The sequence below is a fragment of the Ailuropoda melanoleuca genome, chromosome 13 (assembly GCF_002007445.2).
Source record: "Ailuropoda melanoleuca isolate Jingjing chromosome 13, ASM200744v2, whole genome shotgun sequence".
Taxonomy (NCBI): Eukaryota; Metazoa; Chordata; class Mammalia; order Carnivora; family Ursidae; genus Ailuropoda; species Ailuropoda melanoleuca.
Genome location: NC_048230.1, coordinates 60,526,599 through 60,538,351, shown reverse-complemented (window position 1 = coordinate 60,538,351; position 11,753 = coordinate 60,526,599). Strand labels below are relative to the sequence as shown.

General features: G+C 54.7%; 1 protein-coding gene across 2 annotated transcripts in view; it reads right to left on the bottom strand.

Annotated features, from left to right (window-relative positions):
- Window positions 1-281: 281 nt before the first annotated feature.
- RIMS4 (regulating synaptic membrane exocytosis 4) overlaps window positions 282-11,753 on the bottom strand; it is a 60,031-nt gene continuing 48,559 nt past the window's right edge. For both annotated transcript variants that reach the window (XM_034640965.1, XM_019797668.2), the window contains exons 3-6: window positions 6,578-6,690; window positions 6,191-6,292; window positions 5,433-5,572; window positions 282-2,708 (exon numbers count right to left, since the gene is read on the bottom strand). In XM_034640965.1, coding sequence (XP_034496856.1) covers window positions 2,490-2,708; window positions 5,433-5,572; window positions 6,191-6,292; window positions 6,578-6,690 — 574 coding nt within the window. In that variant the 3' untranslated portion in view covers window positions 282-2,489. The remainder of the gene's footprint in view (window positions 2,709-5,432; window positions 5,573-6,190; window positions 6,293-6,577; window positions 6,691-11,753) is intronic.

Genomic DNA, 11,753 nt, shown 5'->3' with positions numbered 1-11,753 from the left:
GAAGCAGTAGGGACAGGCTGGGCTTGAAGGTTCCCCAAAGCTAATACTGAGAACAGTCACCCCCTCCCCAAACCCCCATCTCTTGGTGAGGACAGATAGTGGTTCCTGCACCAAATGGTCAGAGCCCCTTGGAAGCAGGGCACGTGCTCACAACAATTATACAAAGAAACAGGGCTCCAGCCCCCACCCCACCCCACCAGGAGGTGAACTGAGTTTCACAGAACAAACAAGAAAGTCATTGAGGGGGGCCCTCGGTGACCACCCCCAGGATGTTGTTATTGCTTTGGAGCGCTCTCTCTCTCTTTATAAAGGCTGTGCAGACACCAGAGGGTAGGGTTGGGCGGGGGGGCACCAAGCCCTCTCTCCCTCTGTTTGGGACAGCCAGGCTCTGCCCCGTCTTTGAAAAGCTACCCCTGAACAACCAGAGCAGTGACGGCTGGAGAGAGAAGGCGCTCTCCTGGCTCAAAATATTCCAAATGGTGAGTAATAAACGAACAGCAGAGAAATCACACTGGTTAAAAAAACAAACAGGGAAGGGGCTGATTCTGGGCCTCAGACTGGAGGCCATCCGGAGCCCTGCTGCCTCCTGCCCCAGCCTTGGGATTCCACCCAGCACAATCCCAGGAAGCTCGGGAGAGCTCATCGATAAAAGAAAGGGGCATCTCCGTCTCCCCTTCCCAGTGCAGCATGGGAAGCTCCATGGAGGCGATACAACTCATCCAGAACGTTCAAGGCTCCCCAGGGCTTAAATGGGCGGAGAGGAGGGGAGGGCGGGGGGAGGAGGGAAGGGGTTTCAGGTGGAAGAAATGGCCTGGTCAAGAGCCTAGAGTGAGGCCAAGGACAAGGCGGGACTGGACACAGCTGGGCATCCCGGTGGAGGATGACGTTGTCCGATGGAGCCCAGGCCTCTCCACCGAGGCCCACAACCCTCAGGAGTGCTTCACAGATAAAACCAGTACCAAGGATAATACATCAGAACTTCTGAGTATAAGGGGCAGCTCCAGCTACAATCCTGGGGGTGGGGGGGAGAGCAGGGGAAGAAGGGCATGACCCAGGCTCCAGGCCCAGACCCAGAGCAGTGAGGAGACTTCTGTCTCCTCTCCACCCCTGTCCTGGTACTCTGTAAGGACTATATGCAAGCTAAGAACAGGCCCCAGGGCCTGGAACACTAACTCTACCCAGCTAACCCGGACTACGCCCTACACAGCAGGGACTGGGTAATGAGGGGTGGTGGGCTGCTGGGTGCCTCCCAGGGGGAGGTGGCAGAAATGTGCTTCTATAAAGAGGGGCCAGCCTGTGTCCTCCCAGCATGCAAAAGGGCTTCCGTAGGCCTCGGGGAGGGCCGGGCCAGGAAGGCAGCTACCCAGGCCTGCTTGAGAAGGAATCTCCCGATTCTTACACTCATGAGCCAAGGTAGTTGAGGCCGGGGCAGTGGGTTCTGCCCTTAGTACAGGATGGTTTGTTTAAAAAGACTAAAATAGGGAAGCTCTGTTGCCTCCCCAGACCCCTAGCCTGGAGGCAGAGGGGTAGACAAGAAGACCTTTGACCTCATCCAACGAGGAGGGATTCTCCTATTTGAGAAACCCTTGCCTTGGCACCACCAGTCCCAATCCCCACTTTGCTCAGACTCCCTCTCCAGTCCAGCATCCCCCCAAAATTCAGAGATGGTGAGCTCTCTGGACTTGGGGTTCTCAAAAATCAGGGTCCCGCAGCTCCTCCACCAAAACGCAGATGACCCAGTTCTTTCCAGTCCACCGTTCCAAACCAGCTTGTTGCAATCCCACGGAGCAAGGCACCCTGGGAGTCTGTGCCAGGCCCAGGGTACCACCTCCTTTCCTTTGGTCCCTGCTGGACCCCAATTCCTAGAGCCACCGGAAGAGGGGCAGGCAGGAAGGGACAGACAGATGGACTCAGACAGGCTGCGGCAAAACTCCTTCCACGGGCAGGAGGAGGGAGGCCGAGCTCCTCTTCAAGTGGGAGGCTTTGGGCCCCCCGGAGCTAGCTCCGGATCCTTGCAAAGCTGCCCCATCGGCTTTGGGGCAGGAGTAGCTGCCTGAACCCGGTGCCGCAGGAAAGACACTTGCTGGTAATTGGCACCATGGAGATGGCCGCTGGGTTCTGGACTTGGCTCCGGACAGCGAGCTTCCGAGGAGGCAAAAAGGGGGAGCAGTCGGACAGTGTCTGGGACAGGAGGATGGTTTGCTCTGCCACCTCAGTCTTTCCTTTCTCCGGATTGCAGCCACATCCACCAGGTCAAGAACTGGCCAAGCCAAAAGTGCAGCCAATCCCATTGGGAGAGGGAAGGTCTTAGGGGGTAGGAGGCAAAGAGGGGGTGAGGAGGGGCCCTGGGGGGCAGGTTTCCCCGTTCTGCTTCCCCGCTGTGGGGGAGAACCCCGTCCTCCTCTGTTCAATGTGCCCCTGGGCCTGGGGTCCCAGGTTGGGGCTGGGCGTTCTCCAGGCCTTGTCGGGGAGCCCCCCCAACCCCGGCCCTAAGATCGCTCACCACAGGGCCCCACGGTGCTCTCGAGGGACAACTGGGACGCCTGCCGGAGCAGGGGGCCCGCAGCTGGGTCCACCATGGAGGAGGTGGGGAAGAGCTTGTACCAGCCCACGGCCAGGGTGGTCAAGTCCAGCTCCTCCAGTAGCACACGGGCCACACCCATGAACTGCTTCCGCTCCATCCGCCCATAGTTCCCCCACACGATCACCTGCAGGGCAAGAGACACTGCGGGTCAGATCCTGCCGGTGCTGCTCACAGGCCCAGAACCAGACCCCAGGTCACCCCTACGCCCGCGGCATCTCTGATGCTGTGGATGCTACCGCCTTAAAACGGCTCAAGCCTGACCAGACTTTGCTGGCTCTAGTGCCGCCATCATTGCTTGCTTGCACGACCGGCTTCCGGCCTCCCACCCAGCCCTCTCCACTCCACCCTCCACACCCCTCTGTCTCTGACGCCATGCCTTGAGGGCTGACCCTACATGGTGAGTCCCTTGCCTGGTCCCCCTCCTAGCCCCCACCAGGCCCTCCGCTTCCAGACCTTTGGAACACCCCCCCCCCCCCCCGATCTGAGAGATGCGCGGTGTGATACTAGCTCCCTCATTCCCGACAGACTCCTTTCTGCAGTGCCTTCCCTGTTGTGTGGTCCACACGCTCTCCTGCAGCAGCCAGTTGGGGGGTTCCTGTGGCTGCGGGACCCTCGTGTGCTCTTCTGTGGCTCAGGTTCTAACCTCGTTCCCTCTACAAAGGTGGGCTGGCTCAGTGATTCCGTAGAGCCTGTTGGTGTGCACGCCCACCTTCCGGGGTCAGACACTCGTAGGTTCAAATCCCCGTCCTGGCTTGGTGGTGTGGGCAAGGCACCTAACGTCCTGCAGTCTCCGAGTTCTTGTTTCTAAATGAAATTATCCCCAGTTTACCTCGTGGGTAAGGATGAAAGGAGTGGATGTGAAAGTTCCCTGTAAACTCTCGGCAGCTCCCCAAACACATGGCGGGGGGGGATGAGAACAGCGTGAGCGCATGCTACCCTGCACTGTCAGGAACTGCCCCAAAGCGACACTGTCCTTAAGAGTCTGTCTTAACAACCCTACAAAATGCTCCCATTCCACTTGTTTCAACGCAGCCTGGGAGAAGTTGAATCATTTGCCTGAGGCGGCTCACCTGACCAATCTTCAGGGCTCCTTGGGCACCTGATCAGAAGTCCACCTCTAGTGCATGGGTGGATTCATTTTCAACTGGGGTTATGGGCTCAGCTCTGTTCCCCCATAATTCATGTTGAAGCCCTAGCCCCCAGAATGTGACTGTATTTGGAGACAGGGCCTTATATTCCAATGAGGCCATTAGGGGGACTCTAATCCAATCCCACTGGAGAAGAGATTGGGACACATGGAGACCGCAGGGATGCATGTGTGCAGAGCGAGAAGACCACGCGAGGACCCACAGTGGGAAGGCGGCTGCTTACAGGTCAAAGGCAGAGGTCTTGGGAGAAACTAAATCCCTTGATCTTGGGCTTCTAGCCTCCACAACCACGAGAAATCAGTTTCTATTGTGTAAGGCACCCAATAGGTGGTACTACGTTACGGCAGCCCTCGCAAACTACTACAACGGGCGTTCGGACCTCACGTCAGTCAGAGAGCTCAGCAGCAAGGACCCCATTCAGATTTGTCGCCCCACCCTCTCCACATCCCACACAGGGCCCTTCTCTGGAGCTTCTCCAAAGACGCTCAGGTCAGAGGCCAGAAGGCACGAGCTTCCCCTAGCGGACCAGATGTGGCCCCTGGATGGTCTTCTGAGGTTTTACGTTGTATTGGCATGCCTCTAGGCTAGAAGACTTTTCCCAAGCTTTTTTGACAGGGATATACAGTAGGACCTTTACAGCATTACGCAGTGAGCACACGGGATTCCCAGCTGAAGCAAGTGCCTCACCAACTATGACTTGCCTCACTAGGAATGATAAATGTTCTCTTTCGTAGTCCACTCCATTAGACAAACAAGCAGACAAACTTGTTGAGAGCCACTAAACTGATTTCACAGTTCACAGAAAAATTCTGCCCAAGACAAGCCCTGGGCTCCCAGTTTGGTGAAAGTCCCGCTGTCTTGGCAACTTGGAATGCTCAGCGCCTGCCCTCATTTGCTGTGCCTGCCCTGGTTAGAAACAAGACATGGAGGCACCAGCTAGAGGTGCCCGAGTGGCAGCTCTGAGACGGCGGGCACGCGGTCCCTGCAGGTATCCGACCTGGGCCCTACCGGTGCCCACGGTGGGCAGCTACTCCCAGCTCCACGTCTGAGTCCCCCGGAGGACCCTCCTATTGACCAGGGGACCACACACCTCTCTGGAGCCTCAGCGCCTCCCAGTGGATGATGTCCGTGCTCCAGGCCAAGCCCAGGCTTGCAGAGGTGGCCATGTTGAGGGTGAGTGATAACAAGAACAATGGCAGCAGCCACTGCAGAGCGCTCACTAGGGGCCGAACTTAAAAACACATTTCCTGGGGCGCCTGGGTGGCACAGCGGTTAAGCGTCTGCCTTCGGCTCAGGGCGTGATCCCGGCCTTATGGGATCGAGCCCCACATCAGGCTCCTCTGCTGTGAGCCTGCTTCTTCCTCTCCCACTCCCCCTGCTTGTGTTCCCTCTCTCGCTGGCTGTCTCTATCTCTGTCGAATAAATAAATAAAATCTTAAAAAAAAAACAACACATTTCCTGCACAAAGCACACACTTCGTTGTCACAATAATGTTCTCTGGAGGTAACACAAGCACCCCCATCTTACAGACGAAGCAGCTGAGACTCAGAAAGGAACCTGTTCCAAGTTGTACCGCGGAGCTCAGCTTAGCCACGGGGTTCTACTTCCTCCAGCAGAGGCCCTCCAGAGACATCCCCGCTTCCCCGGAGCGCTCCCCTCTCCCTTGGGAAATGCGCGCACACCCCCTCAGGGCCCCTCACCTGCAGGACTTTGCCCTGGGGACTCTCAGGAAACAGCAGCACCTGGTTATACAGCGGGTCCAGAGATTTGCGAGCGACTTTGGTCTTCTTCTTGGCAATGCAGATGCCGTTCTCCAGCAGGTAGGCCTTAATGTAGGCCGCTGAGGACAGAGGCCAGCAAGCTGACTTCCCATCGGGCCCTCAAAGGGTGGGTACATGGCACAGCAGAGGGAGGCTGCCCACCCACTGCTAGGGGTCACACTGCCCCCTCGCTGGGGTTTGGGGAGGCGGCCGCAGGGGTGGGTGAGGTGGTAGATGCGGATGATGGGGTGTAGCCAGTGTTGGGCGGGACCTATTCCACCCCCTTGGGGGGACCTGCTTGCCTCCTCCCCGCCTTTGCTCACTCTGCACTTACCTCTTTCCTTTCTCAGGCCCTGATTTGCTCACCCCTTCCCTGGCTTCCACAGTCATCATGGACACATTCGCTCAGCCTGTCTGTGCCAAGCACCCATGGGTGGGGCTATAGCCATACACAGGAAAGCTTCTGTCCTCCAGAAGCTCAAACCAGTGGGGAAGACCAATAAGGTCAACGGACAATCTCAAGTGCGTCCCCAGAACAAACCCTAAACCACTAGTCCCATGGGAGTCACTAGAGTTGGGACAAAGGGGTGCCCCTGTAGTTGGGCCCAGTTTTCTCTCTTCTAGACCCAGATACCCTTCAGGACCTCCTCCCCGACGTCCACCCCTGCCTTGCAGAAAAGGAAGGGCAGTCCCCATACCTGGCAGTGTCTTGGAGCCTGGCTTGGCCGTCAGTCCCCGAGCCTGGATGATGTCCACTTCGAGCTGGCCATTCCGCTCCTGCAGGCCGATCTCCACATCCCCTGTAAGAGGCCCCAAGCAAAGGGACTGGGAAATGGCTTAGCAGCTCACCCAAGGGCTCAGCCCCTCCTCTCTACTTAGAGATGAAACCCCCTTCCCCTGCTCCCAGCCCAAAACAAGACCAGAGACAACTCCAGCATGACTGCCCGGGCTCCGCTGAGGGCGACAGGTGCAGACCAGGCTCTAAGCTGGGTGCTCAGTGGAGGAAGCCAAGGTAGAGGGGGCAATAGGAAAGATGCAGGGCTTGTGGCGCTCCCCCCTCTTGGAACAGGTCTTGGGGCACTCACCCATTGGCGTGGTGGCCAGGGTCTGGCGGCCCACAAACTGCGCCGGCCCCATGCTGCCCAGGAAGTCACTGAACTGCGCGTCTGATGCCAGGCAAACTCCCCCGTAGTTAAGGCTGCAAGGAGAAAAGATGAGACAAAACCAAATGTTCCCAGGAGCTGACTGAGGACTCTGATGACTCAGGCAGTCACTTCCAGAGCGCCCCTCAGTCCCTGGGGATTCTGTCCACATCCATCACCCAGCCTCAGACAGAGCTCTGTCCTGTCTCTCCCTCCTTCCATGTTCATGGCCCTGAAATCTCCACTTCGACTCCAAAACTCTAGGGCTTAGCTTTTGTGTCCTGTACCATCCTCTTGCCTCTCTCCTCACCAAGCCTCAGGTTCCACCTCCGTGAAATGGGTCTGATGGTACCTGCCTCTTGGAGTGGTTGTAAGAAGCGTGGGAGGTGATGCTTACCAGTGCCTGGCTCCTGTGGCTTAGTGCCACGACACTGATTGTGTGGTTCAGAGCCCAGCAGCATCGCCAGGAGCTAATTAGGAACAAAACTGCACCCCACTCCACCCCAACCTGCTGAATCGGTCTGCCTTTTAACAAGAGCCCCAGCAGACTTATTTGCCCCTGACCATTTGAGATGCGTAGGACCAGTGGCTCAACCTCAGAGGCCTGCATGTGCTGTTGCTACGGGGCTGCCCAAAGTCCACTTCATTGGGAATGAGACCTCAAACCTGCTTTGAGGAGCCCTGTCCCAAAGGCACTGACTCCTATGGAGCAGAGCAGAGCAGGCACCAGGGCCTGGGTGTGAGCTCAGGCCGGCCAATGAGCACATTCCTTCCCTTGGCCACTGCTGGCTCAGAGATCTGCGCGTGGCCCGATTCAGCCCACAGGAATCTGGCTAGGAAGCTTCGTGTGAACTGCAGGGAATGAGAAGCTCTCTTTTCCCACCAGACTTGAACCTCAGCCAGAAGACTGGAGACACCGTGCTGCCATCCCGGATCAAGTTCTGCGTGAAGCAAGATGCTTCATTTCTTTCGTGGTTCCATAAGTCAATAACAACTATTATTATTACCAATCATTATTATTTTACCCCAGCCCATTTTAGTTTTTCTCTCTCATCTCTGAAATGGGAATAATAACGTTCCCATCTCCTAGGTCTGTTGTATTAAATGAGATGATTACTGTCAACTTTAGGCGCAAACCACTGGCAGCCCACTTCCTCATCTGACCCTCGCGCCAACCCCAGGAGGTTGGTTCCTCGCATTTATCACCACTGTTCAGATGAGGCCGCCCAGGTCCTGCTCCGCCTAAAGCCACAGAGCTCCCGGGGCAGGCAGCACTTGAATACAACACTCCTAACGCCAATCCCTGGTGACTTTCCACCTGGGCAGGTCCCAAGAACACTAGAGGACTTTTGACAAGTGCCTACTGTGTGCCCGGTTGCCCACAGCAGCCAGGGAGGTCTCTGAGCAGGAGGAGGAAACCTCCTTGGGGCCTCGAGGGCACAGCATGCTTGGTTCACTGCCTGAGAGCACCCCTTCACCACCACCACCGCCAAAGCTCCCCTTTTCAGAAACCTGCTGGGATCTCAGCCTTGAAGGAGCAAGACAAGCTTCCAAGTGCTTCCAAGGAAGGTGGGGCTTGGGGATCCACTCCACACGGATGTCCCCTCCTGCTTCTAAACCACTGGTCTGCCCTTCCCGAGACAAGACCCTGTACACTTAGAACCTACTATTTTGCTGGGGAAGAGTGTTGCTCCTGAAGAAATGACGAGAGAGGACGATATAACAAGACACACCCAGTCCCTGACCCACCTATTTCAGGTTGGGTATCTCAGTCCCAAGGGCTTACTATGTGCCAGCACACCTCTGGGCTCTAGGGCTTATTCAAGTCCTGTCCTCATGGGCCACACCCTCTGGTGTGACTCCTGCAGTGGGTTCTAGGGAAGTGGGCATGATTTTATTTAGCTAACATCAAGGACACTGGGGTTCAGCGAGGGAAAGCCACTTGCCTAAGGTTGCACAGTGAGAGGGTGGAGAGGCAGGATTTGAGCCTAGGTCTGCCTGTGGAAGACACCTTTCAGACAGCTGCCATGGCACACAACAACCTCCCCTTGTCCAGGACCAGTCCCAGGGGATGCGGGGTGGGCTCCTGGAAGCCCACTTTGCTTTTCTGAGCATGGGGAATGCTGCATTCATCTCTTCCACCTGGAGAGATAGCTCGATTTGTCTCCCAGCCTTGTAACCAAGTGTGGCCGATGTGAGCTGAAGGAATACAGGCCACTTCCAGGCCCAACCCCCATGCCGTCTGTTTTGTGCCAGTCTCAGCCTATCGACAGTAATGCCAAAAGCTAGAAATGCCTGCGGCACTCAGTGGGGCCACCGTGCACTTGCCACAGACATCTCCCCTCTCCAAACCAATGTCAGGACTGGACCAAGCCTTGTGGTTCCTACTATGATTGCAAGAGGCCCTTCAGCAATAATCATCAGGAAACTTTGAAAAAAATGAAGGCTTATTACCTACAAGTCCTGGGACATTGCACAGCACACCTGGGGCTACACAGTGAAAGGGGGGGGGGGCGCGAGAGAGCACACAGACCAAGGGTTCTGCTTTTATTGGGGTCAAGGATGGGGGCTTAGGGGTTCAGGGCTTGCTCTTTCTTGGTGAATTTAAAACATACGAGCGGGAATTCAAAGCACAGGAAGAGAAAAGACAAGCGGCCCAAATGGTCAGCTATCAAAATCAGTCAAGATCTCTAAAACAAAAGAGCCTCAATTGTGGAGGAGGTGGCCCGGCTCTTTGTGTGGCTGACAAATTTGTTTGCCTCTTCGAAATGAAGGCCTCAGCAATCAAAGCTTAAGTCAGGCACGGGCATTGCAGAAAAAGAAGAAAAAAAAAAACCTGCCAGGGCTCACAGGACACCATCTCACACCCATTGAAATGGCTACTATCAAAAACAAAATAAAATTAAGAAAACAAAATAACAAGTGTTGGCAAGGATGTGGAGAAATTGGAATCCTTTGCACTGTTGGTGGGAATGTAAAATGGTACAGCCGCTATGTAAAACAGGATGGCAGTTCCTCAAAAAATTAAAAATAGAATTACCATATGATCCAGCAACTCCACTTCTGGGTGTATGCCAAGACAACTGAAGGCAGGGTTTCTGAGACACATTTGTACACCCATGTTCACAGAAGAGTCGTTTGCAATAGCCAGAAGATGGAGACAACCCAAATGTCCATCAGTGGATGAATGGTCTGTACATACAATGGAACATTATTCAGCCTGAACAAGGAAGGAAGTTGTGACATATTTTACACACGGGGATGAATCTTTAAGATGTTATGCTAAATAAAATAAGCCACTCACAAAAGGATAAATACTAGGTGATTCCACTTATAGGAGATATTCGAGCAGTCAAATTCAGAGACAGGAGGATGGTTGCCAGGGGCTTGGGGGGGAGGGGAGAATGAAGAGTTCATGTTTTATGGGGACAGGGTTCACTTTAACAAGATGAAGAGTCCTGGAGGTGGATGGTGGTGACAGTTGCACAATGTGACTGTCCTTAATGCCACCCAACCGACACGCTTAAAAATGGTTACAATAGGGGCGCCCAGGTGGCTCAGCACTGAAGCATCTGACTTGTGATTTCAGCTCTGGTCATGATCTCAGGTCGTGAGATTGAGCCCCGCGCTGGGCATGGAGCCTGCTTAAGATCCTCTCCCTCTGCCCCCTCCCCAAACCCCCCCTCCTCTCTCTAAAAAAAAAAAAAATGGTTACAGTGAGGGGTGAAGGGGAGGGAGCGGCTCAGGCTTCGTTATGGAGTGATAATCACAGGGATGAAAGGCACAGCATAGGGCATACAGTCAGTGATATTGTAATAGCGCCGTATGGGGACAGATGGTACCAAGGCTTGCGGTGACCAAGCATAGTGTACAGCTGTCCCATCACTATGTTATACACCTGAAACCAATGTAACACTGTGTCAACCCTACTTCAAGGAAAAAAACTGTTACGATGTTAAGTTGGTATCCTGTGTATTTTACCACAATTAGGAACCTCGTATATGGTCTTCTCTCTTCCCCCATCAGAGACCCTAATGATGGTGAAGCCACAAGAAAAAGGGAGCCTGGGCCCAACGACCAGAAACACCTGCACTGAAATTGGCATGAACGAGAGACAAACATCATTCAGTCATTGATTAAAGAGGCCGGTTATGGCAACCGGCTTTACTTAAATACAGTGCCCCTGTCCCCTGGCCAGAGCTGATGGACCCATGGCTTAGACACCAGACCCAAGCTCAAACAAAAACTCTGGGAAACAAAAAGAGAGAATCCCAGGGACGGAAAGTCATGAGGACTGAGCCCTGTGTGTGGCCCTCACTGAGAGCCCCAGACCAGCTCCCCGGTCCTGGCTGGTCACACTCCTCCCCCACCCACGTGAGGTACCTGAGCGGCATGCCAGTAAATTCTGTTTCTACTTAAGTTACTGGCAGGCTTGATGGCAGAATGATAATTTGACATTGTAGCCTGAGAGTTTTTCCTTCTGATCTCCTACCATCCCTGCCATCCTCTTCCATTCAGGCAGTAGCCTCAGACAAGTGATAACCCAGCAGAAGGCAACGAACAAGCCGGTCAGATTCTTGGCTTTTGAGTTTCAAATCCAAGAAGAAAGAGACTTAGAAGGATATGTGCAAAAACCAGGCTGTCCTGTCCCCAGATAAACAAAGGACAACTCCCCAGCCTGAGGGAGCAGCAGAAGTCGGGGAGGAGGGGACAGCGGGGATACTGGAGGGTCCTCGGGGAAGGTCTGGGTCCCTGGGCGGGGCTGGTGGTGCTGAGACCCAAGGGGAACCCCCACACAGGCCTGGGGAATCTGCAAACAGAGGGGAGTTGGGCTCATCCTTCCTATTGGGTGGAGCTAAGAAAAGGGCATAATGCTTTGCAGAAAGGCTGCCTGGTGTCTTGTCAAGTGACCCCGTGTCTCTGAGGCTCTGTGTGTCCCTCCAAGCCCAAGAGAAGCATATGTTCCTGCCGCACTCAAGAGAGAGGGCCAAACCAAGACAGGCAGAGGAGTACTGAATCCAAGCAGTCCGGCTTCTGAATCTATTATCTCAGCAATTATGCAACAGTCTCACAGAGAAAGTATGGGGAAAATAACTTAAATATCTAGGGATAGAAATGT